The sequence below is a fragment of the Beta vulgaris genome, chromosome 9, assembly GCF_026745355.1.
Source record: "Beta vulgaris subsp. vulgaris cultivar EL10 chromosome 9, EL10.2, whole genome shotgun sequence".
Lineage (NCBI taxonomy): Eukaryota > Viridiplantae > Streptophyta > Magnoliopsida > Caryophyllales > Amaranthaceae > Beta > Beta vulgaris.
The window spans coordinates 38,306,582-38,332,785 of NC_079210.1; the positions used below are offsets into that span (position 1 = coordinate 38,306,582).

A 26,204-nucleotide genomic window follows, 5' to 3' on the forward strand; every position below is an offset into this window, starting at 1 on the left:
GTGCAAAACTTAACCCACGCCTATAATTAGTGAGTATTCCTTCCGCTTTTATTTATTTGCTACATTTTGGTTTACACAAGAATTTAAGAGATGTCATTTTCATTCTTTTGTAGTGTATTTTTTGACTCCTTTAGCATTAAATAGGGTGGGAAAAGGGGAAAAAGTAGTACTTTTTGGTAGAAAAAGAGGGGAAACAAATATAATTAGGGATGGGCAAGGGTAGGGTCTGGGTAGGGTCCAGCCGGACCCTAGACCCGGACCCTAAATTTTTTTGCAGACCCAGACCCGGACCCGGACCCTAAGGGTCTGAAAAAATTGGACCCTAACCCAGACCCTTTGGGTCTGAAGGGTCTAGAGGGTCTAGAGGGTCCAGGCTTAAATTCTTTAATTTGCCAAATTTTCAGCATTATTAATATCAATAATCATCTGAAATTCGCATGACACAAATACAAAAAATCGCATGAAACAAACACAAACATATAAATTGAAAAAAAGAAACAAACACAAACTTATAAACTGAAAAAAAAATGAAACAAACACAATTCACAAACATATAAACTGAAAAAAAAACAAACAAAAACATACAAACTGAAAAAAACGAAACAAACACAACTTACATAAGAGTTCAGAATGGGTGTTTTGGTGTTTTGGTTTAGCTATTAGTCTTTTAGAAAATCAATTCGTTTTTTTGAAAAGAGTAAAAATGTATATATTAAATAAGTTTAGGGTCTAAGGGTTGGGTCTGGGTCCAAAATTTTAAGACCCGGACCCTAAAAAATTTACTTGGACCCAGACCCGGACCCGGACTCTTAGGGTTTGAAAAAGTTGGACCCAGACCTTTAAATTAGGGTTGGGTCCAACAGGGTCCAGGTAGGGTCCTGGACCCATGCCCATCCCTAAATATAATACTATTACTTTTTGGTGGGCTAATAATAAGGAAATGTAGCAAATAAAAAAAAAGTAATCCTTTTTGAAAAATGTAGCAAATAAATAAAAACAGAGGGAGTAATTGTTATAAAAAGATTTGACATCCTATATTATTCATCTTAGAATGCAAAACTCAAGAACAAAAAAACAAGAATACAATTGCAAAACATAAGAATAAGAACCAAGATTACAAAAGGTATTAAAATTACAATGAGCGTTGTTGAAATATCTTTAAAGAAGGAAAAAATTAGAAACTATAGTAGAGAGGTATTAGAAAAATATGGCGCATACGTTATCATTTTTCTATTCAGTTGTTAATTTTTTTCCGTCAGTTTTCAAATGAAACATAATTACTTACACTCATCGGCTAAGAAAGTGTAAGTGAATTATAGAAGAAGAAGATCGCTTATTTCAAAACCAGAGGTCAATGGTCGGAAAATTGAAATAAGAACTGTCAAGTTCTTCTTGAATGCTTCTACTTATGTAGATGGAGTCCAGTACGCTACTACTTCCTCCGTTTCTAAATAAGTGCAACACTTCTTGTTTTCACGTTTGCCAATGCATTATTTTAACCATTAATATCTTCAATTATCAATAAGTAAAAATTATAAAAAGTTGATATTAAAAAAATTCAGATTCAGACGAATCTAACAAGATCCCACATGACTATGTTTTTCCTAAAATGTAAATCACCAAAGCTAATTAAAGTTTAAACTGTGAATAGTAAACACTATGCAAATGTTGCACTTATTTAGAAACGGAGGAAGTATATATTAGGAATGGTAAAATGTTTTAATTATTTATTTTGATTTAAAAGGAACTGAAGATCTTAACAAGTGAAGTGCAGCAAAATTACAGAGAGGAAATCTCGCAGATGATAGTGGTAATCGAAGCACACAGATGATAGAACTTGCCGGAGAAGAAATCAAAATTTTGAGTAAATCTATTCATCGGAGAAAAGTTGAAAACAAGTGGTACTTAAATTGCTCGTCGGCTTCTGGGGTCGTCGAGGTCGGCGCGGTGGTCACAAGTCGGCTCAGTGGTCAATATCGGCGGTTGTCGGGCAGCAGCTGTCGGTTCACGCAAGTCGGCGAGATGAGTTGTTGAAGTGAGCAGAGCAATACAGAAGAGGAGAGAGAGGGGGTTAATCAGCAAAGCGTGGATTATGGACTAGGGTGCACAATGCTCATTGTGCCATTGTGCACCTAAAAAGAACATACGGTTAATATAAAAGAACATGAACTTTTTTCAACAATTTTTCTACTTTAAAAAAGAACACACGGCTTAAAATTAAAGAACGTGTAAATCTATATTCATTGAAGAACAAATGTTATAACGAAAAGAACATATAGTAAATGAACATCTACACTTAAGGTAAAAAAACATATATCTTTTAAATTTAAATTTGAAAAAGAAATCTTTACTTGCAAAATTTAAGGAAACGAATAACAATAATTTTTTAAAATTATAGACTCTAAAAATGATAAAACGAAGTAGTTTAAAAAAGGGTGCACCATACTCTACATGTACTTGGGTGTATGTACTTATTTGCGGTTAACCAGCTGGATAAGGGTTTTCAAAACCCTGAGGGGTGGGGTAATCAACTTAGAGGACTTTGGGGGTAACCTAATAGGAAAAATAGGTAAAGAATTTCATTAAAGTGGTGAAACAAGCAATATAAAAGGATTTCATTAATGGTCTTTCCCTTACCCTTTCTTAACACCCCAACTAAACGCCCCTTAATATGTACTTTTCCATCAATGTGTGCATCTTTCTTATTTCAACCATTTCTTCTCTATCCTTTGATTTAGTGGGATCAAAGAAGCCTGCCACAACAACAAGGTTGACAAAACTCATGAGTCTGTCATTATCGATCGTTTTCTACTACTCTCAACTACGTAAGTTGTTAATTCATCGTTTTCTTCGTATTCAGCTCATTCTTTAATTTTCGCTGATGTTAATGGAGGTTTTCTGTTTTTTCGAGGAAGGTTTATGGAGGTTTTAAGAACAAATCAGAAAAACTATAAATAAGAAACGTGATTACATGTTTAAACGTGGTTTGATTACAATTAACGCCAATGTGTAAACGTGGGTTGTAACGTTACTTTTTTAACATGTAAAAGCACTGGGTAGCTAGGTTTGACACTTGGGCCCATTATTTTTAAATGAAAAGCGATTCGTTGGACATGACAACGTTCACTTAGACTGGACTTGGTTGGCCACATGCGAAATTATAGGTATGGTAGGCCGTATATGAGAATTTGTATATTTCTAAATAAGTTGGACATTTTTGGGAAAGATGTATGTAAGGATATTCTGATTTGGTTCCATAATCAATGTGTCCCAGAATCCCTGTGTAATGCTTTGATTTGCCTTATACCTAAAAAACCATCGTCGAATTAAGATCGTAAAGCTGTTTAGGTCCATAAATCTCTATAATACCTTTGTACAAGTTGGTCACTAAGATCATGATTAACCGTTTGAAACCTCTTATTCCAACCTGGATATCTAAGGACCAAAATAGTTTCATTAAGGGAGAGGTCCAGTGTAATCCCCCATAATTTTAAAGGATTTTATAAACATATTTTAGTATTTATAATATATATATATATATATATATATATATATATATATATATATATATATTTAAACATAATTTAGTTTTTAAATGATTTGATTATTTAAAAGGGTTGACTATTTTAAAAGTCAGATGAAATTATTTTAAGGATTTAAGAAAGTTGAAAATATTCTTATTAAGTATGCTTTGATAAAAGTTTTAAATACTAATTTATATTGGAAAAGAAGTCTAATGGACTTGAGGAACCCAAAATCCTAAATGAATAAGGAAAAAGAGTCATATTGATGATAGAAGTTCTAAATTATTTATCCTATTCATTATCAAGTTTAATTGAGCCAAATCTCTTTTTCCTAAGCCGAAAAGGAAGCCTCCTTATAAATATCCTAATACCCAATTATTTTAGCCACACAAAGAATATGTTTCTCTCTCATCTTCTTCAAAACACACAGCCATCTCTCTCTCCTTTTCTCACGTTCTTTTCGATTTTCTCCTTCTTTCAAGTTTCTTCTTCTTCAAGTAACATTTCTTCTTCAACAAGAAACGTCACAAAGCCTTCAAATTTTCTAGAAACCGTGCGCTGCTGCTGCTGCCGTGGGTCCTTCGTTTGGGCGCCTCTCTTTGTTCTCTTCTTGTTGGTTAATTTCTTTTCTTCTTCATCAAAGATTATGTTTTATGCTTTCTTTTAATGTTAATCATGATTATTGGTTTTAATTTACTGTTTTAATAAATAATCTTGATTTGTAGATATTATATATTATAAGAATAAAAATTCAGATTTGTTATTATTATTAGATTGAAGTCTTAAGCATTAAAGCATGAATTTTTATGGTGTTAATTACTAGAAAACCATAGTAGCATGTTGTATACTATGAGATTTGTTTAGATTATGAATTTAATCATGTCTACATATGTTTAAAGAGGATTTTATGATTTTTAAAGTTGCTGGAATTTCAGAAAGGATTTTATTTATGTAATTTTAAGAATTTTAATTACTAGTATGGTAGTACTATGCTAGGAATTAAAAGTAATTGAAGTTTTGATATTAAAATCAACTTTTGAATATATTTAAAGGGGATTTTAAATATTTTAGAGTTGCTGTATTTTTATTTTAGAATATTGATTTTAATTTATATTGATTTCTAGGCGGAGAATACCCTGTAGGAGATTTTTAAAGAATTAAAAGTGGCCCGCTGACTAGTTTACACAAGGTACGTACATACCTGTGTGCTATGTGATTAATATCATGATTTAAGGAGAAATTAATTTTAGTATCATGTATAGGACCTTTATATGTTCATATATGATTTCTAGTATTGGATTGCTACATGTTTCATGCCTGTGTGCAAGCATGTGTTTGAGATTTGTTATGAGGAATAGATTGTATGTTTGTATGGAGTTGTTGATGCAAGCATGTGAAAGGGAATTGTATTTACTAATTCGCATGAGGAATTAATATATGTTATAGAGATTGAATCATGTTATTCATGTATTCCCTTACAAGTATTATTTTCACTATCTTATGAGGACTATGGGCCTTATTTGGTAAGTTGATAAGTTATGCCTTTTTAAAGGTAAGATTATTGTTGGCTAGGTTCAACAAATAAGAAAGTTGAGATTAAAAGAAAGTAAGTCTTGGATTGTAAAGTGTGATCACTTATGAAATCCTAAGATAAAAAGTTCAGTTGTGCATGTTTGCTTTGTATTATGTGTTGCTTGTATGTGTGTCATAAAAGTAATAACTTGTAAAGAACGTAAAGTGTAACAAGGAGTTATAGACTTTAGACTGGTGCACGTCTAGAGTTGGCCATTAAGAGTTGGAGTACATGGTGGTAGCCCATGGCTTTTTACAGGAGATGGATTGATCACCATTCCTTTTTCAGTTAGCAAAAGTTCCTCGATATCGCAGGTCAATCTGAAATGCGTTGTAGTGTCTAGTAGCACCCGTATTTCGTCTTCGTAGGTGAGGCATTAGTAGATAAGATAACTCAGTTCCAATAACTATTCCATTAAAGTAATAAAAAAGGTGTTTAGAGTTTAGTTCAGTTAAAGTTATCTGTAGATTATTATATGATTATATTATTATTTATCCCTGTATGTTAATTATGTAGTATCATGTTAGGAATGCTTATGTTTTAGTATGTAGTACTCAGCTTGGCTGATTACGTTTTTTTTGTTTGTTTTTGTGATCATTGCTTTGCCTTATTGATCCTGTGATTATCCATTTTGGTGAGCAGATTCAGTATAGTATTGACATTACAGGTTCGCAGATGTGCATCATTGGGAATCTGGAGTGGAGAGAATGTGTAACTAGTATAATTTATTTTTCTGCATTAATAAAAACGTATTTTATTAAGTTATTTGAGTAGACTCATTTAGATGGTTTGTTTCTAAATACTTATTTATTTATAATAAAGTTTAAAGATTTGTTATTTATTTTCCGCTGTAAAATTCTGAATAAGCTGATACGTTATCACACGGGAGATAATACTTGGGTAATTCTCTACTTGTATATTATTAAGGTATTTCTGAAAAGAGAGAAGTATCGGTGTGTTACAAGGTGGTATAAGAGCTTTAGGTTATTTTCAAAAATTTTAGGCGCCTAACTAACTAACTTACTAGTTATTTGAAGAAATTCTTAAAATTGCTCATACTTATTCATTTTGAAAAACTTATAGGAATATATATTACTCCCTCTGTTTTTTTTTATCATTCTCACTTTCCTGTGCGCGTCTTCCAATGCACGTTTTATAACTTAAATATCTTTCATTATATATTAGTAAAAATTATAACGATTGAATATTAATAAAGTATAAATTGAGACGAATCAAACAAGACCCCACATGACTATGTTTTTTCTTATAAATTGAGAACATTTGAGAAGATTCTCTCTATGCATGAATAGTGTCAAGATTCTAAGTGAGAAAGATAAAAAAAAAACAGAGGGAGTATTATATTATTTTTTTCTTAGGACTGAAAATTTTCCTAGAGGAAGTTCGAATTTTTTTTACGTTTGTAAGTTGTCCGAATTTTTTATTATTATTAGGATATTGTCCGAAAATTTTTCTTTTTAAGGAAATCGAATTTCTTTTTTTTAGAATCGAAATCTTTTTTTTCGAATTTCATAAGGTCCGATTTTTTTTTCTTTAGTTGAAATTTCTTTATAGAAAGTTAAGTATTATTATTTTATAAAGAGTGTCTGCATTATTTTTCATGCCTTTAATGTTTAAATTGTTGCATTGTGAGAATGAGTAGTATAGGAAGGACATATAGAATAGAAATATTATATGCTTGCATTGAATAGATAGTTCAGCATCATCATTATTTTTCTTCCCTGCTAAAGATGCATTATTATTTTTCTTCTTTTCTAATGATGAATGATTATTTTTTTCTTCCCTATTAACTGTTTATATTTTTCTTGTCTGCTAAGTGTTATGTTCTCATGCATATGATATTAGTGTTACTCCTTATTGTTTATTGTTGGGAATGTGTTTAGAGAGAGTATTAAAATACTATTGTATATTTTTGTTGTAGATCCCTAACCATGTTTGTCAGGCAAGTTAATAGAGTAGGAAGCCATCATAACCCAATTGTATTGAGTGATGATGAGAATGTTCGATGTCATGAGCCTGGAAGTCATAATTACATTAGCCTGAAGATCATTATGCATTATGTGTTAGAAGTAGGTATCCCTATTAGCGATATATGAAGTCATTCAAGAGTTTGATCGTACTACAATGCAAACCTGAAAGGACAGCTACAATGTTATTTGAAGGCCTTATTTAAGCGGTGTGATTGATTTAGAGGTGGATGAAAATGGACATCAACCTAAAAGGATTCGAAGATCTACTAGATCTAGAAATTCAGGTTATTACTATTATTATTATTGTTGTTATTACTATTATTATAGTGAAAACTCTGGAGACTTTGAAAATGAAATGTTTACTCCATAAAGGTATAAAGGAAGTAAGGATAGAAAAGATAATGTAACTCCATAGAGTATTTATTGATGCTTTAAGATTAGTAGTTGATTAAGTAGCTTAGCTACAATGGTTTGAATTCCTCCTTTAGCATCTTTATATTGTTGAGGAATAAGTTGGTTATTTTGGATTAGAAAAATATTCTTATTATCGTTTGAGGAATGAAAGTTATTATTTAGTTATTTGAGTTGAGTGAGAATATATTTTAGTACGCGAAAAGGGGAATATTTTTTATATATATTTTATTTATTGTGATTGATTTCACTTGATTCTTATGTGATTATTAATGTGAATGTTATTCATGCGTGAACATATGGTTTTTATGGTTCATAATGTGTGAACTTAGTGTTATAGTAACTTCATGAGAAATTGTTTGTTGATGCGATCTTTAATGATCAAATCAAATATCGCCTTCTTAGATGGGCATGTAAGTTATGCTGGAACCTAAAGTAGAGTCGTTAAGTTTCAGTCACAGAGTAGAGTGTCAAACAATTGTGCCTTAAGATTATGCTATTCGCCTATTGGCAGAGAATTGGACTCGAAAGAGTTGAGCGTCTCGATTCTGCTGGGACATGTTTGAGAGACTAGCTAAGATTAAACCGCCGTACCTTAAGGGGTAAGCTGACCCTATCCTCTTAGAGAGTCGAATTAGGGCGTTTGAAAAGATTTTTTGGGGCTGTGAACTGTCCTGAGAGTATGAAAGTAGGTCAAGTTATACTGTATCTGAAAGATGAGACTGACTTATGTTGGAAAGAGAATGAGATTATACTTAGTATTGTGAAAGAGTTTAATCGGGAATCCTTTATTGATGCTTTAAGAGGAAAATTCTTACCCTGCTTTTATGAGGAAACTAAAGGTCCAAGAGTTTACCAACCTTAGGATGGGGAGCATGACCATCTCTGAGTATTATAGCAAGTTCATAGCATTGTCTAGATTTACACTTGATGTAATAGCCACTGAGGAGTTAAAGGCTCAGTGATTTGACTAAGGTTTGATTGAGGAAATTCAATTGGGGTTAGTAGATTATGAAGAAATTGACTTGCAATATTGTCAATTTCTATTTTTTCTTTTCTTTTTGCGTGTTATATTGCTGCGTATAGGTAAAACCGCAGCAATATCACCGCAGCAAATAGCATTAATTCTATTAGTATTCCTACCGGAGAAATCATAAGGTGTACCAAGTCGTTTAGAAATCTGCCTTTGAAGATAGGAGGTTGTGTCTTTCCGTCTGACTTAATAGAATTTAATTTGGGAGACCTAGATGTGATTCGTGGGATGAATTAGTTAAGTCTTTACACGGCTAATATCGACTGTGAGATTCAGAAAGTAATGTTGAGAAACCCTTTGGGAAAATTGACCTCTTATAGACGTTTTGGGAAACCTAGAGGTTTGGAGTTATCTCTGCTATGCAAGTGAGGAAATTGATGACAAAAGGGTGTGAGTTATTCTTTTGTAGTGTGTAGGATGTGAGTAAGGAAGTTGAAGTAAAACTTGAGGATGTCCCAATTGTGAACGAGTTTATGGATGTGTTCCCAAGTGAGATTTCAGGTATGCCACCTACGAGAGCTGTTGAGTTCACCATAGACTTAGTTCCTGGAACTGCACCTATATCTAAGGTATCATATAGAATGACACCTCCTGAGATGAGTGAGCTGAAAATGCAATTGCAAGAACTATTGGATAAAGGTTATATTAGGCCTAATGCATCACCTTGGGGAGCTCCTGTGTTATTTGTGAAGAAAAAGGATGGTAGTATGAGGCTATCTGGCTATGGATCGATTATAGGGAGTTGAATAATATAACCATCAAAAACAAATATCCTTTGCCTAGAATAGATGACCTATTCGACCAGTTGAATAGAGCGAGTGTGTTCTCAAAGATTGACTTACGTTCAGGAATCGAAATCGAATGTCGAATTTTTTTTAATAGGATTCGACTCCGACCCTCCTCCGAGTCGGAGTCGGATTATTTTTTTTTTGATGGAGTCAACTCGGACTTTTTCTTTCACATCAGAGCGAATTAGGGTTGGCTCCGGATTGGATAGTCATCCCTAAACATAATATTAATGTTTTATTTTCATTCATTGCAAAAAAAAAAAAAAACACTTACTTCAGTTATTTATAAAACTGCCATCTGATTTAATTTCAAAAAAAAAAAAAAAAAAAAACTGCCATCTGTATTTACAAAAATTCAACAAATTTGTGAGGATTTTTAGGCATTTCTCGCTAGTCTAGGGTTTTGCATCCAACTGCTTCAATTGACCTTTCTTAACTGCAATTGATTTCATATTCCCATTTCTGCATTTCTCCGCATTCAAAAATAGAAATTCTGCATTAAATGAACATGCAGAAGAAGGTTTGTTTTGAGACAAATTCAGATAGAATTTCCAACTTACCAGAGCACATCAGAAGAGAAATACTTTCATATCTGTCAACAAGGGATGCAGTTCGATCAAGCATTTTATCGAGCAGTTGGCGGGCATTATGGATTGAACTCCCAATTTTGAACTTGGGTGAGTTTCACTTTCAGCTTGATAGATTTTTGAATGGTGTTAATTTACCTTGTGATGACAACAATGATGCTGCTATAATCATGGAAAGGGAGTCAATCGCTAGAAAAAGGGAAGAGTTTTATAGGTTTCTTGATCGAACTCTCGAATCGAGGTCGTCGGATTTGGAAATGCTTAAATTATATATGCCTTATTATGGGTTGGAATTGAAATCTCGCTTGGATCATTGGCTTGATTGTGCTGTTAATTGTCATGTCAGATATTTGAATTTGGAAATTGGCGGGAATAAAAATAATCCTAGATATAGTTTGCCTAAGCGTGTACTGAGTGTCAATTCAATCACAAAACTGAAATTGACAGGATGTGATCTTGATTCTGCTTCGTTGTCGAATACCCAGTTGCCTACCCTGAAGAAGCTAAATCTTCACAATGTGTACTTAGATGAGGGAGTTATGGAACATCTAGCTAATAGTTTCCCTAATATTGAGGATTTCACCTTCAAACATTGTCATGGGTTGACAAGACTTGAGCTCTTTAATTTTGCAAAACTTGTAAAAGTTGATGTTGAGGTTGATGCTAAGAAGTTCGAAGCGATTGAGATTGATGCACCCAATCTTTTGGAGTTCACTTATGTGAATGAAGGTTTCTTGGACTATGACTTTGAGTTATGGGACGTTGAGGTTTCAGCTTGTAAGAACATGAAACGTCTGAAATTAGTTGGCGCTCCATTAGACGATTTTGATCTAAGTTTGCTTCTTGAAGGCCTTCCAGTCCTTGAAGAGTTGTTTCTGTATCAGTGCAATAGTATACGAGATATTTGTATTTCATGTCCAAAGCTGGTCCAGTTGGAGTTTGAGCATTGCCTAGATTTGTTAACTGTTGTACTTGAGACTCCCAACTTAAAAATCTTTCACTATGCCGAAGATGATCCTCTTATATCTCTCAAATCCAAGGGTTCTGCTCTGAAATTGACAGAGGTTAGCATGTACCTAAAGCCTGATGTCAAAGTTGACAAGTGGTTTGTTAACTTAATCAAGGGCCTCGCAACGCTAGGCCACTGTGAACGCTTTTCAATCTCTATTAGTTTTGAAGAGGTAACACATAATGCTTCTTTTGCCTGTTTATATTTTTTGTTTTTCTTTTTGCAATGGTACACTTCATCCATAAAGTTGCAATGCTGTAGATTAGATCAACTAATAATATATATATTTCATGGTGGTGTTTTGGTCATGGTTTCAATAAAAGGATCTTATAGTTCCAGAAAAAGTGAGGATCAAGTCTCGGCCTCCCCTCCATCACGTCAAGCATTTGATGGTGGAGCTTCGTGCATCTTTTATAAAGCGTACCCCTGTCAAATTTATCGAGGCTCTTCTGTGGCTTGCACCTCGTCCAGAGTCTATATCTATATATAATGACTTTATTCCAGTTCTGAAAGTGCTGAAGGTATTTTAACTTGTAGATTTTATGCTTACTTTTGTTTCCTTTTGGTTCATGATATTTTTCCTCTTATATTATATCAATTCTGTCACATTTTGTCACAATTGATGTGTGATGTTTAGATAAAGATAACTCATGGTTAAAGAAATATTTTACACAGAGATACATTTACTAAAATATTACTCATTATAAACTTTCATTGAATTGTTTTGAGGTTACTGGATGTGAAATTATTGCATTTATTTTTCTGGTCATACATTGGAAAGGTACATATTTTGAAGTTGGGATAAATTTTGAGTTTTTGCTGGGAGTTAGATTACATATGCTGGTGGCTTGCGATTTTCTGGACTTGGTTTTTGAGTCTTAGAAGTCAGGTTGTCGATAATATACATCTTAAACTAGCCTTGGGTTAATAATAACATGGGGACTTTATATTAGAAAGGATTGAAATTTAATTTTAGATATAGGACAATTTTCTTGTGAGTTGTAAGTTGTGACACACAACTTGACCTTAGAATTATGGTAGGGAAAAGTATGGCATGAGACTCTCTCTTACGATAGATACATAGTATGTTAGTATGAAGTGGTCTCACTTGAGACTTTAGTATGAGGTGGTCTCAGTACTTGGACTTTATCTTAAGATAGATACATAGGTTTCCAAAGTACATTTAGGCTCTGTATATTCTCTCCACCTTATTGTCACCTTTTCAGGGTAATAATTTCAGCAAGTTCAGATTAATCAGATAAGGAACAATAAAATTAAGATAAGGGTTGATAAGGTCAAATAAGGTTAGGTTAGAGCTAATAAGAATTCATAAGTTCCAGATAAGGGCTAAAATAGGTTTTAATAGGTGAAGCAGTGGGCTAATAAGTTGAACTAAGTAAATTTAAGTCCATATAAGTTGAGATGAGCGAAGATGGGCTGAAGAGAAGACACGCTTGCATGATACTTCCTCCGTCCCCAACAGGGGCGGTTCTTGGCCCATGCAGTATAGGCGACGGAATAGGGCCCCAAAAATATAGGGCCCCGAAATATATTATATGTATTAAATGTTTGAAAGAAAAATAGAAGGACAACATTTGGATCAGTGGTAAAGTAGTAAGGGATGGGACAAAGGGGATCGGGTTCAATTCTAGTTAGGAGCAGTTTTTTTTTTTTTTACTTTTTGTTGTTTTAATTATGACTGCTGACTCATCACCTACTCACATTAATAAACCATCACGCGTGGGTTTTTCTTTGGCTGCTTCAAATCCTCAATTCTCCATTAATGGCTACTCTCTTCTCTCTCTTCCTAACTCTCTCTCATTAATTTCTACTCATACTCCTATATATATATATTTTTTTTGCGATTTTCCAATAAACTTTACTCTATTTATATCTAAATATTTGTTTATTTATAATTATTCGATATGTTGAGAGTATTTTTTTTAATTGAGAATCTAATATCTTTTATGAACTAAATATGAAAGGCCCAATTTTAAGAGACCGTATAGGGCCCCCACTATGTTTGCACCTCCCCTGACTCCCCCAATGTGTTTCCTATCTCATTTGGCACATAATGGTTAGTTGGACCTCAATTGCATTAAACTACATTAAAAAACAGGTGGTTAATTTATGATGTCATTATAAACAGGTGTTTCCTATCTCATTTGGCACATAATGTTTGGCACATATTATTTTCGTAATTGGTCTTAGTTCAAACAAGCAAATGAGAAATGTATTTGGAATAAACATAAATGGAAATTTGGAAAATGTATTTTGGGACAGAGGGAGTAACATACTATTGTCTCAATTCCTCTAATATGGATCCCTAGCAAGGGAAGGATTTTGGTGGGTGAAGGGAGAGGGGGGAGTGTTAAGGTGTAAGAAAACTTTAGCTTTAACTTGGTCCGGTAGAGAAAACTTTAGCTTTAATCCTACAATTGCATGCTAGTTTATTTTAAACATTCGCTATTGGACTTTGTTTACGTGGATTGCTGTTGCACTTTTCAATAGGGGTTCTCTTTATGAAGAGAGCTCTCAGAAATTTGGACAGCCATATAAACTTCTAGGTTTCTAGAAGGACAAATAATTATCTATAGTGCTGTTGGCTGGCTGAGACGGGTAAATTCCTAAACTTGTTAATAAAAACTTTAAGTTGTTACACTTCCTTCCCTTGGCTGGCTCTTTGTCTTAAGTGTCATATTCATTGCAATAAAGAATTCCTTGTGTTCATTTCTTGCAATTTGTGGTATGAATTCGGCCTAGGATTCCAGCCAGATTTGATGTGGTAATTTGGAGAAGTATGTGAGATATAGGGCGATATTAAGGATCTGGGGAGAAGAATCTACTTTGAGCAATGATTCTTGTTCATGCACATGAAGTTGTCATTGGCTAGACATTTAGTTTCTATGGTGCACTTTATATATGTTTCGTGTTTATCTTAAATATGGAAACTTTTTGTTTTATCATAAAAAAAAAAGTAAAGGAGAGAGGGACTGGGGTTCTGAATGATTCAAAGAGATCGTAATTTGGTTGTCTTTTGATATTCAGTTCACTTATGAGAAACCATTGAAAGGCATGAAAAAGTGTGGTTGCTGGAGATCTCCTGTCATCATTTGTTGGCGGCATGCCCTTGAACATGTATCTCTTGAGAATAAAAAAGGAGACGAAGATGACACAAAGCTAGCGACTTTCTTCTCTAAGGCACGGATTGATGGGAATATGGTGTTTTTTCAGAAGAACGCAGCAGGGCCTAAGAAGAACTGAAGAAGATAAATAACCTTTTGTTTTCCCCTTGTTTTTCACTTTCCAGGATGCTTACTCAAAGTACTAGGATGGTAATTTTTGTGACATTTGCATATCGGAAGTTAAAACATAGGTAGTTGTAGTATGGAGCTTGGTCATAACAAGGTTCTTTGTGTTTCTATCTATGGCCCACCGGCCAAGTAGTATTTATGTTTCTGAATTCTGAATGATACTCGTTTATTTTACGGCTAGCAGATCATTCATATGTTTTGTTCATTTGGTATGAAGCTCTAAATCTAATGGTAGCAGTCTTCCTATACCTTTTGCCATAGCGAGCAATAATGCTTCCGAAATTTTGAGTTTTGATGTTGGCTTACATTGCAATACTAGAGACTGCATCTTCAATGGGTCATAAATTGATCCAGGAATCAGGTTTCCTAGAAAACTCATCCTTCCCGTCTCTTGTAGCTTGTGTCTAGTTTCGTCCATTGTTGTGATAAGATGATTTCGATATCGTCATCTGCGAGGCTATGAATGTGGATACTGGGTAACATTGATCAGACAACTGAATCCTGCGTTCTTCTCAACACTTCAAATTCTCTGTTTCTTGTTAACACTAGAGACTTACATGGTTGTCTCACAAGTCACGAATCAAATAAAAAGCACAAAGCCATCATAATTTGTAACAATAATCTCTATCAATAGACCTTTTAGCTGTAAATATACCAGGACTGTCGTAAATTATAACAAAACGAAAAATGGTTTCATATATCTCGAGAGTATCATCTAAAACTATGTTGCTCTTCATTTTGACTCTAGTATTCCTGCCAGATCTCAATGTCTCCAGTACCTTGCCGGATCTCAATCGTCTCAAGTACTCTTGCTGGGTCTCAATCATCTAGCTTTGATGTGGACACTTCCAAAGCTACACCCTCTATTTTGGGCCAAAATCATAGAACTTTTATCACAAAATAGCTGATTTGAACACTTGAATACATACTCATGTTCGAACAAGAGTACCCGAGAGAATGAGATTGAACAACATAAATCTAAAGTTTGTATACTCCATAATGAAAGAATTTGAAATCGCATTTCATAGAAGTTTCTGACCTGTTCTCTACCCAAGCTTAGTAAAAAAATCCGTCAGAGCATGCTTGTGAAGCCACCTTCTTTGGTTAGAAATGAAGACAGAGAGAGAAGGCAATCGTCGTACCTTGAAGCGTTAGATGAGGCGCACACTTGCTATTTTTAACGAACATTTCTATGCTCCACTGTCTTCCCAACATAAAATGATGGACATTTTAAAATGGTCATAAATATTATGATCATAGAAATTTAATGGCATAGAATGATTTTGAATCATTCCGGAACACTAAGATTTTCATACCAACATTGATTTATATAACTGCCTTACAATTTAAATAAGAGGATTGTTTTACAGCAAGAAAAGTCCACTGTATTCGAAATGCAAGCTCAATGTTCCCGTACTTGATTAGTATTCATTACATTACTAGTATACAAATTCTACGAATTACCAAGTAGTACTTGGTTTAGTGGTAAGGAGAGCACCCTCCGGGGGTTCAATCCCAATTAGAGGCATCCCTTTACCCTTCCCCCTTACTCTCAAGTGTCTAGACCTTTAAGACCTGAGCGGGATTCGGGCCACTTCTTACCAAAAAAAAAAAAAAAAACAAAAACAAATTCTACGAATTAGAGCTCTTATTTGGCTTTTATAGAGGAAAACCAATGTTTATTTTGATTTTTGTTTCTGTTTCTGTTTCTGTTTCGTTTTTCTCCTATTGACCGTGACTGATTTATTGCATCTCTATAATTTAGCATATCTTGTCCTTTTAGTTCATCATATCACTCTCCATGCCAAGTTGGCAACATATAAACAAATCTAAATGTTATCAGCACAAAAAAGTCAAGCACTTGTAAAAAGAAAAAGTCAAAGCCATCTTACTTTATACCCTCTTCATAAATTAATGGAACAATATGTAGTATATAACAACTTTACAACAAGCCTATATTAGCTTACAAAAATCGCAAGTTTCACACAATGTGGAAGAACTATCTGCTTTTACTATTGGGTGTACTAGTGCTGAATCTTTTTCATGCCAGAGGAAAAACCATTATGGTATACTAATCCAACTATTTTCAATGTTTAGATTGGTTTTGTAAAAAAATTCCTGATTTTTTTGGTGGGTTAAACAGTAGGAGTATTTTACAGTTTTTGATTGTTAGTTTAACTAGCTTGATGAAACTTCTTTCAATCTTGGTTTGAACGTTGAAATGGCCATTGTTTCGGTAAATTTTCCGTTACAGGGGGATCACGGTGAGGTGGTAGAATGTGTTGATATCTACAGCCAGCCAGCTTTGAGACATCCGCTTCTCAGGGATCACAAGATACAGGTTTTCAGCTTTTTGCCATTAAGATTAGTATTAATATTCTAGAATAAATAGAGGTGACTATGTAGATGCTAACTATGCTTGGTTGACGAAGTTTTGGGTTGCGAGGCACCCAAGACGTGATTGAATCTCGTCTAACTCTCCATGCACACAAGTAAGAAGATAAATGAGATGTGGACTGTTTTAATCCAATTTTTAGACTATGCTTAGGATGGGTTGGCAACAAAGATCAAGCATATGCCTGGAGTTTTGAAAAGAAACAAAGACTCAAGTTTTGGCTTTAACTGGAAAATTGTTAGTTCCAGATTTCTTTCTATTTCTATTGATCTTTCTTTGTAATATTTTGTGTCACGGATGTACATAATACATGCTGCTGTTCCTATTATATATAAAAGAGATCATCTACAAAACATAGCTTCTAGAGAAAGGTTAGGTGTACATAATCACAAAACTACAAGAAGACAAACAAGGCCCTATCATTCTTGGATCAGCCAAAAGAATTCCTAGGAATAAAGGAACAAATACTAGGAATTAAGAAATTACTAGAAATAAAGTGTTGTAAACATCTATAATCTCAATAAGTTGGCATGAAAAGAACCTGATCAGTGTCCATTTTGATCAATTCAACTTGGGTTAGAATCCGATCATGCATCATTCAACTTTGATGTGGGCTATAGGTTAAAATCGGGTCAAGTCATATTTTGGTTTTGTAGTACATGACTACATGTTTATTGTGAAAGATTAATCCAACTGTAGTCATATTATTTAGTTTCGACTGTTGTTGATTGTAGTCGAGTCATAACTCATAAAAGATTAATCCAACTGTAGTCATAGTATTTAGTTTCGACTGTTGTTGATTGTAGTCGAGTCATAACTCATAAGTTACTATTTCAGTCAAAATTGAGTTATCCAATTGGGTGTATTTTCGAAATTTTAAGCTGTTTTGTGGTGTGTTCGTTTAGGCACCAGGCCAAAGATGCAGAACATAATTTTTTTTTGTGAGTTTTGTAGGATATTTTTCTACCTTCATAAGTACCTCTGACAAGTTGTCATTATTTTACTTATTCTTATCTGGATACATTGAGCCTTCCCTCGTGCTTCCTCCAATCAAGAATTTTGTGTTGCTCTTGACTGGTTCCGATCTTCAAGTTCGGGCGAGTGGATTTGAGAATCATTGTGTTAATCTGGAAGGGACTAATCAAGTAGGCGTTCAGTGGTTGTAATAGTACCATGACTCAAGTTCAACCTTGTGATCTTGCAAAGAGTGATCTTACTCTCTCTTTGTAATTTAATCTATCGTTTCAAAACTTTCTTATTTCCAACAAATTCTACCACTCTCGCTCACCAAGTCTGATTATTATGTTTATATGCTTTGTAGTTGGGGATGTATCATAATATATGCTTTGTGTAAAGACCCAATCGATATGACTTGTAAATTTACTGTAAATTCTGAAACCGAATATTATAATCTGACAGTGATAGCATACATGATTTGTTATATTGCTTTACAGTTTTAGCATTATACAAGAAAGAGCATTGTAAAACGAAAATGTATGCTAATTTGAGTAGTTTGTGACTTTCAGATAGTAAGGGTTAGCTTAACTGCATATGGTAACTGCATTATAGTACTGTTCAAGTTCTGGTCCATTGATAATAACTTGAAATGCTGAGACATGGATTGTGATAGTTTTGTTCTCTGTAATATTTACCTAAACAATCAAGAAGTTCCGTGGAATACTTCTTAAAACACAAAATTTACAAAAGCTTGACTGTAACATGTGACTGCATGTATAGATGAATCCTGTTTCATTGTCTAGCAAGACGGAACAAAGCAACTCTTCACCGCAGCTGATGCAGCATTGGCATAAGAACGATATGTGCGCTGTAGGTACTGTTCCTATCACTCGAAGGAGGAAAGTCCTAGACGTTCCATCCTTGAATGAATCATCTGACGCAAGACAAGTCCCTCATTATGAGGCAAGTATTCTAATGTTCAAACTGCCAGTCGTTTTCTCGTGTAAACTGATCAATCATTGCTTTTCCAATAGTTTGCCAAAGTTCATCATACATTGTTGCGTTCGAATGGTGGTTCACGGCTTTATGGGGGAAGCGCTTTACTGAGCATATGGGAACCTGTTGTAACAAGACCATCAGACTTGAGTGCATCTTCAATGATAGTTAGCATAACTCCAGGGGTTTTTCTTGAGGCTGGTTGGATTGTAAGTAAATTAAACCAACTTGCATTGCATATTTGCATCCAATAAAGCTGCTTTATGCTTGCATACATAACGAATTAGTGATGATCACCTCAAATCCTCTCCACATACAGGTGTATCCTAAGCGTTATGGTGATTCTCGGCCTAGACTTTTCATATATTGGACGGTAATAAATCACTTGCCTCTTTGTCTAGGTGGTTAATTACTCTAAAAAACTCTGTTACTAAGTAAATCTTACATAAAGACTGAAAATTTCAGGAGATGAGACAACCTTTTACTAGTTCCATATACATAGAATCTAGGACTAATTAATCAACCTTTATCTTTCTCTTCAACTCGGATCGAAGGGTCTAAAACTTGTTTTCGAAACAGATAGACAATAACTTGAACAGATGCTGGGATATGGATTGTGATGGTTTTGTTCAAGTCAACAACACAGTTGCCCTGGGCAGCCCCTTGGAAGAAGTCTCTACCATAAGCGGTGTCAAGCATGTATTCAGATTAACAATTCACCAGGTACTTCATTTTTTTTTTTTTTTCTCTTTTGAGGAGGGAATGAGATTGATATCATATGTCATATGTCTGAAGTCCAATCTTGTGCTTCAATCCCTTCTACTTTTGCGACTCCGTCAATTTAACACTACCTACCTTATTAGATAAACAATATATGTGGATGAAGTCGCAAGTTGTGACTAGTCTAACAAAATTCCATATGACGAATAATGAATTTCCAAATCCATTCTAGCTGTTTATAATTATATTGTTGATAATGGAAACATATATTTCATTTTAGGATGGCTTGACTAAAAATTGGTGGCTTAGACTTGGAGGCAGTCAAATAGGATACTGGCCTGCGTCCCTTTTCCCATCGAACATAGACGACGGAGCTGAGGGACTAGAATGGGGTGGAGAAGTGTTCGATTCGATAGGAAAGGGCGAGCACACTGAAACTGATATGGGTAACGGATTATTTCCCAACTCAGACAACGCGAGCTATGTGTGTGCACTTAGATATGTTGATGAATCATTGATGCTCCAGATTCCAGACATGTCAATGCTAAGAGTTTTAGTCACTAATCCTAAGTGTTATAATGCCAGAATCATTCCTATCACAGATGAAGCGCGAGGTCCTTGCTTTTTGTATGGCGGTTCTGGTCTAAATCCAGAGTGTCCATAAGTTTGTAATAGTGTCAGCTTTCAAGACTGTGTGTGGTACTTTGAAGTACATGCCAATCCTTTGTGTGTCATTTTTTATATGTTATGTGTGTGTTTGTCACAGAATTGCTAACTTGAGATTAACTGATAGGCGTGTCGCACACCTAACAAAGATAATTCCTAACGAACCTCCTAATTAGGTAGCAGAGCAAGTCAAGATATCCACCGAGACAAACGGTATCAAACATTAGAAATCTAGACTATAATTAACTAAACAAGTGACAAACAACGGTGAAAGAGATGTTGAACTATTACTAACGTTAAACTATGATAATTAGTAATAACACACGAGGTAAAATTAATCAATGAAAGCACCTAGAATTAAGTATTCCCACTAGCACGCGAATAATACATGAATAATTCTCATCCTAATAAACATAATCAATAATCCAAAAGGAGTAATGAACCCTTGAAATACCAAAGATCTCTCTCGGGTATCTATACTCTTAACAAGCAATCTACCTATTACCATGGAATTATACAAAAAAGAGACATTAATCATAGCATCACAACAAATTTCTAGTAATCCTATCTACTTATTTTCATAGAGATATTCATACTCTTGATTGAATAAGCAAATCCATCTAGACTCAATTCCCATTGAAAGCAAGACATAAGTAATCAATTCAGAATCACCCTATCCCTAGTGCATGTGATAATGAAAATAAGAATTTTGGAGTATATAGATCATTCTTCAGTTACGTATTCTCCTCCATTAAATTCAAAATTAGATCCCTCTGCCCCTCTGTATGGTCTTCAACATCAACCCATTTGTAAAACTTGCAACCCTGGAGTTGGCTTCAGGATCATAATCATGGCAAGCTAGAAATCTTCTGCCATGATTGTTTTTAGTCCATGACCTAGTCTTGGACATGATGAATCCATAGTAATAATGATTTGGGGTTGGGAGACTCCTGTTCCTTGACATTTTTTGCCAAAAAAAAAAACCTTTTTGAAAAAAAATTACTGAATAATAAACATTAACAAGTTTGAAAATTTATCATTGCAGTTGGTATCTGGAACTATTGGATTTTTTTTCTGGGAGCTTGAGAGCACAGCAAGATCGAGAAGTGTTAATTGGAGAATTTTGGAGAAAAATCACATTTTTTTAGGGAGCCATAAATAGTCAGATTAAGTTACCATTGGAAAATAATTTTTGTCCTGTAAAGTATAATTGTCATTCGAGTTTTTGGGCCACACAACTTCTTTTGTATATTAGATTCAAAGTTAAGAGGGTTGTACTTTGAATGAACAAAATGCAACTTTTGAAACTTGGGTGAGTAAACTGCAATTTTATGCAAAATTAGTACCCTATAATATGCTTAACTCTCTAATAGTTGAGTATTACGCAGATATAGTCCAAGATTAATAAGTTGACGAAGTCAAGCTGCATAAACATTTATTTAAAAAAAACTTCTATACAACTATTGTACTCCTGATCCAGCTACTCTTTGTTGAAGACAAGATAACCAAAACCACTCGGAACAACTGAAAATTACATCACAACAAGATTGCCTTACTAATCTAGAGATTCTGAATTAAAGCAACTTCCAAATTACAGAAGACCAGAGATTACAGAAGACACAGATTCTGGAAACATGGTCGATTGCTTCAACGTCAGCTAAGTAATACTTTACAACTAATGCTTCTATGGTACCTTAGGCCTTAGCTTTTTCAAGTAATAACGCTCTGGCCAGATCTTGTTGCTAGTTTACGTACTTCTCAGAGATTGGGGGTTGTAGCCTTGTACTAAGTGGCTGCAGAAGACTTATTACGATCAGTTCTTTAGCTTTCTTGATCATGCCTCATAAACTGTCTTAACTTGGATTTCACATCTGAAGGTATACGAAGTGGGCGGTAATTTTTATCAAGAAAGACGACGACTGATTTAGCTTCAAGGATCGGCTGTCAGACAAATAATGTGATTTAGCATGGAAAAGATTATACGCTTATAGCAATGATGTTACGACGTACAAATTACAACAATGAGCATTGGAAACTTAGAATTAAGCCACTATTGGGGTAAGAAGAAAATAGGCACCTCCTTATTTGGTAACTTGTAAATGAAATTCTTGAAGAATAAGCGAGCAGCTGATTGTGAGACCCTAGTCTTCACTACGAACTTGTCGCCACTCTGGTTGACATCAAGTGAGCACACACATATATTACTATATTTGTGACGCACCAATCAGCTGGTACTCATATAGAGTAACAAATTCTTGTATCAGACGATCGAATTAAATTTAAAGATAGATAAACAATGTAGTGTATATCGAATTGAATTTTTGTATCACATATATTACTATCTTCTCCTTCTTTTGTTTCCTTTTGAATATTGAGTTACAACGAACAATTTTAATTCGTCTAACTATTAATTAATCTTTAACATTATTTGATATATAATTATAAGTGAAAGTATTGGGTCAGACCGTCTGACCCAATACTTTCCGTCGGACTGACTGAGTCCAACCTAACGCGCGCGGGTTCTCGTCGAACACAGTAGAAGCCATAAAGGAAACCAGCAACAACACCCTACTAAGATGGACTCCGGGGGTTTCGAAGCTTCGACGGCGACTGAGCACAGACGAAAACAATAACAAGAAGTACCAGAACCCTTGCTCGACGGATAAAATCATTGGTGAGGAAGAAGGGTTTCGAAGCTTCGACGGCGACTGAGCACAGACGTGGACGAAAACAACGCGGGGAGGTGGCGCCGAGCACCGCACCACATCAGCGCGGGTGAAGAGAGAGCAAAGCAGGGACGACGATACGACAACCATCCACAAAAACCAACAACAGGAGTAGCACCAGGTGGCTACTCAACGACAGAAGAGAAGAATCTCCGGCGAAAGAAGCGGCGAAAAGCATCAATAACAACATCACGAAGGAGAGAGAGAGACAGAAACAACCGAAGACTGATGCTGTATGGAGTATCAGAGGAATGAAGAAGAAGGAGAAAGTGAGAGAAAGCAGAGGTTAGTGTTTTGTTTTCTTTTCAGTTGGTCTTTGTTTTCTTTCATTTGGACTTTCTTTTCTTTCAGTTGGACTTCCTTTTCTTTCAGTTGGACTTTCTTTTCTTTCAGTTAGACTTTCTTTTCTTTCAGTTAGACTTTCTTTTCTTTCAGTTGGACCAACTGAAAGAAATAATGGGCCAACTGAAAGAAATAATGGACTAACTGAAACAAAATGAAGACTACCTGAAGAAAAATGTAGACTACCTGAAAAAGAATAAAGACCAACTGAAACCCAAGTAAGTCTAACTGAAGCACAAAAACCCACTGAAAAACAAAGAAGACTAACTGAAAACAAAATGAAGACTACCTGAAAAAAAATTGGAACCACCTGAAAAAAAATGAAGACTACCTGAAAAAAAATTGGAACCACCTGAAAGTCGTCCGACACAATACGTTCTCTAATTATAATTATAGTACAAATGTAGTAATATTTAATAGAATAACAAGTTTTGAAATAAATGCACGCATTACGTGCATATAAAGCTAGTGGATATGTATCCATAAGGTTATGTTTACATTTTGTAAATTCTTAACTAGTTATTAGGCTCGGGCTATGCCCCGCGTAAGAAAAAGAATCCATTTATTAATAATGTACTTTAAAATGATAATACTAAATACAACTTGTTCTGGTGGTTAAAGCTTTAGTATATTGAACTAAAACTCTCTAGGGAGAACGCCAAATGACACAATTCCTTATTTTGAAATGCTTTATAATATATTAACTAGTTATTAGGCTCGGGCTATGCTCCGGGTAAGAAAACAATTCATTTATTAATATACTACTTTATGATAATAACACTAAATACAAATTATCCTAGTGGTTAAAAACTTTAGTATATGTACTTGAGGTCTCAGGATCAAACCTTGTACTTTGTAATTTCTTATTTCTTTTATTGTACATGGATTACATGAACTAAAACTCGCTAGGGAAAGCGCCATGTGACACATTTTCTTATTTTCGCACGCCTTTTAATATATTTGTATAGATATAGATGTAATACCATTGATTTGGTTTCAATGACAAAATTACTCGTGAAAGAATGTTAATAATTTATGTCGATTGATTATTGTTTGTAGTTTAGCCCTTAGCAGTAACTTATTGACCATATATTCATAAATAACTAGTTTTTTTGTCCGAATGATGTCTTGGGTCAGTTACAATCAACAAATATGTTATTATTTTAAAATTTATAATTTATTTTGCTACTTTTCATATTTTTTGTCCATTAAAAAAAAATATTGAAAGGTTTGAGTTTGAAAACAATATACCTTAAAAGGACTCGTCGTAAGAGAATATGACATCAATATTCTCTTGTAAGTTACGTAATAAGAGTGTTAGAAATGTATATACTTGTTCAAGTCTTTTTAGTTAATTACAATTACTACAAGACTTTATCATATTTTATTTGAAACATTAGACAACAAAACCATAGTGTATTGATGGTTAAGCTCTCTTACTTTTCATTTTAAGGGTCACGTGCTCGATACCTTGCGCTTACACATTTTTAAAAAAAAATTGAGGAGTACATATAAACATAAAACATTTGCATTAGAAATTTGAGGAGAGTGCCACGTGGCACATAAGCTTTCTTTCGCACGCCTTTTAATATATTTGTATAGATTTAGGGCTTATGATGCATGTTTTGATATAAAAGATAATTCCTAGAAAAAATCAACTTGCCACTTAGAGCATCACCAATGGATTGATTGGTCTTTGTTAGTCTGGTTTTTGTCATTCTCTTTCCTTCCTTCTTTCTCAACCTCACATCCCAGTAAACTCCCACCAACTCATCTTTTTTCCTCATAATGGGAGGGTTAGTCTTACTTTTGTTTTCTATTTCTCTCTCTTACTTTGTTATATTCTACCATATACTCTCTCTTCTATCCAAATTTTTTTTATTTTTAAAATGAAGTCGATAATTTATATTTATATTTAAATTTGTGATAAATCTAATAATTATTTATGCATTTCAATGATTAGAAAGAAAAGTAGGTTGGAAAAAAATGTGGTAAAATATGTCGAAATCGGACTCTATTTATAGATAAAAAATATATAGTCATTACTGTAATTTTTGAAAAAAATTATCCGCAGAATTTTTTATATTAACATTACAAATATTTGTAATGTTAATAACACTGTTGTTAATCCCCTAAATCTGAAAAGCATAACCTACAGGCCACGTGGACATCCCCGATGGTGCGTAAGTTTGGCTTGACATCACAAGATCAAAGTTTATAGTTGCCAAGAGTAAAACACTGTGATTCACTCTCCTTTTCCATTAATTCACCAGTACATGTGTCGTTTGACAGTAAATTTTATTTAAAAAATAAATAAATGGGCCAGCTTTCCACGGACACGCGGCAACACACTGCTCCTCCCATGCATGTCATCCGAAGAGCATCTGGTATGGAAATCCACACCAACCAAGTCTAAGGACCAATTGCCCCAAATTTAAAACCAACTAAATCTAGATTTACTTTTTGCTAGACCAACCCAAAACTGTACAATTATACACACTTTTAGGTGATTTAAATATATTGGTTAAAACTACATAAATGAATTTAATCTTGGTTATATGTGGTCCTAATCTATACACTATCATAACCAAATCAAAGTATATCATCGGCCAAAAAGCTCAAATCAAAGCAAAAAGGCGAAACAAGAATAATATGAATAGTAAAGAATGTCATAACAAATAACAAACAACATCCTGAGATCAAGTTCTTCCTGTGGCTTGCTTGGCGAGACCGCCTCCCTCATAAAAACCTCTTATGGGTTCGGAAAATTGTTCCAAGCCCTACCTGCCCGTGCTGTGGGTACGTTAAGGAAGACACTATTCACATCCTGAGAGATTGTCCTCCCTCCATGAAAGTTTGGCTTGAACTCTGCCCAGACCCGAGCCTACTAAATGGAACGCTTCCCAATTGGATTGAACGAAACCTCCTTTGCAACATGTTAGTTAGGGGCCTACACTGGAAGGACCTATTTCCTTGGATATGCCATGAGTTATGGAAGGCCCGAAACCTTGTGGTATTCGAGGGAAAGCCGAGAATCCAAGACACTTTACTCATCCGCCTAGTGTTCAAACAGACGACCGAGTTTATTACTGTTAACTCAAAACAACCTGAAACACCACCCCCACCCTCTCTTCAAAACCCAAGACAAAGTGTGGTACCGGAACTAAGGGACCCC

The 26,204-nt window shown here is 34.5% G+C and overlaps 1 protein-coding gene across 1 annotated transcript; it reads left to right on the plus strand.

Annotated features, from left to right (window-relative positions):
• The first annotated feature begins 9,571 nt into the window (after window positions 1-9,571).
• Window positions 9,572-19,992, plus strand: LOC104903704 (hypothetical protein). Its single transcript, XM_019251900.3, has 8 exons — window positions 9,572-11,085; window positions 11,237-11,434; window positions 16,482-16,568; window positions 18,360-18,542; window positions 18,614-18,784; window positions 18,895-18,948; window positions 19,155-19,298; window positions 19,576-19,992. Exons 1-8 carry the CDS (start codon window positions 9,820-9,822, stop codon window positions 19,957-19,959), a joined length of 2,487 nt encoding a protein of 828 aa, XP_019107445.2. The 5' UTR covers window positions 9,572-9,819; the 3' UTR covers window positions 19,960-19,992.
• The last annotated feature ends 6,212 nt before the right edge of the window (window positions 19,993-26,204 follow it).

Excerpts from the sequence above, each read along its gene's own strand:
- LOC104903704 (XM_019251900.3), top strand. The coding sequence starts at position 9,820 with ATGAACATGCAGAAGAAGGTTTGTTTTGAGACAAATTCAGATAGAATT. Across the intron at positions 16,569-18,359 it reads TCAGGGATCACAAGATACAG|ATGAATCCTGTTTCATTGTC; the intron begins GTTTTCAGCTTT and ends CTGCATGTATAG. Across the intron at positions 19,299-19,575 it reads TCAGATTAACAATTCACCAG|GATGGCTTGACTAAAAATTG; the intron begins GTACTTCATTTT and ends ATTTCATTTTAG.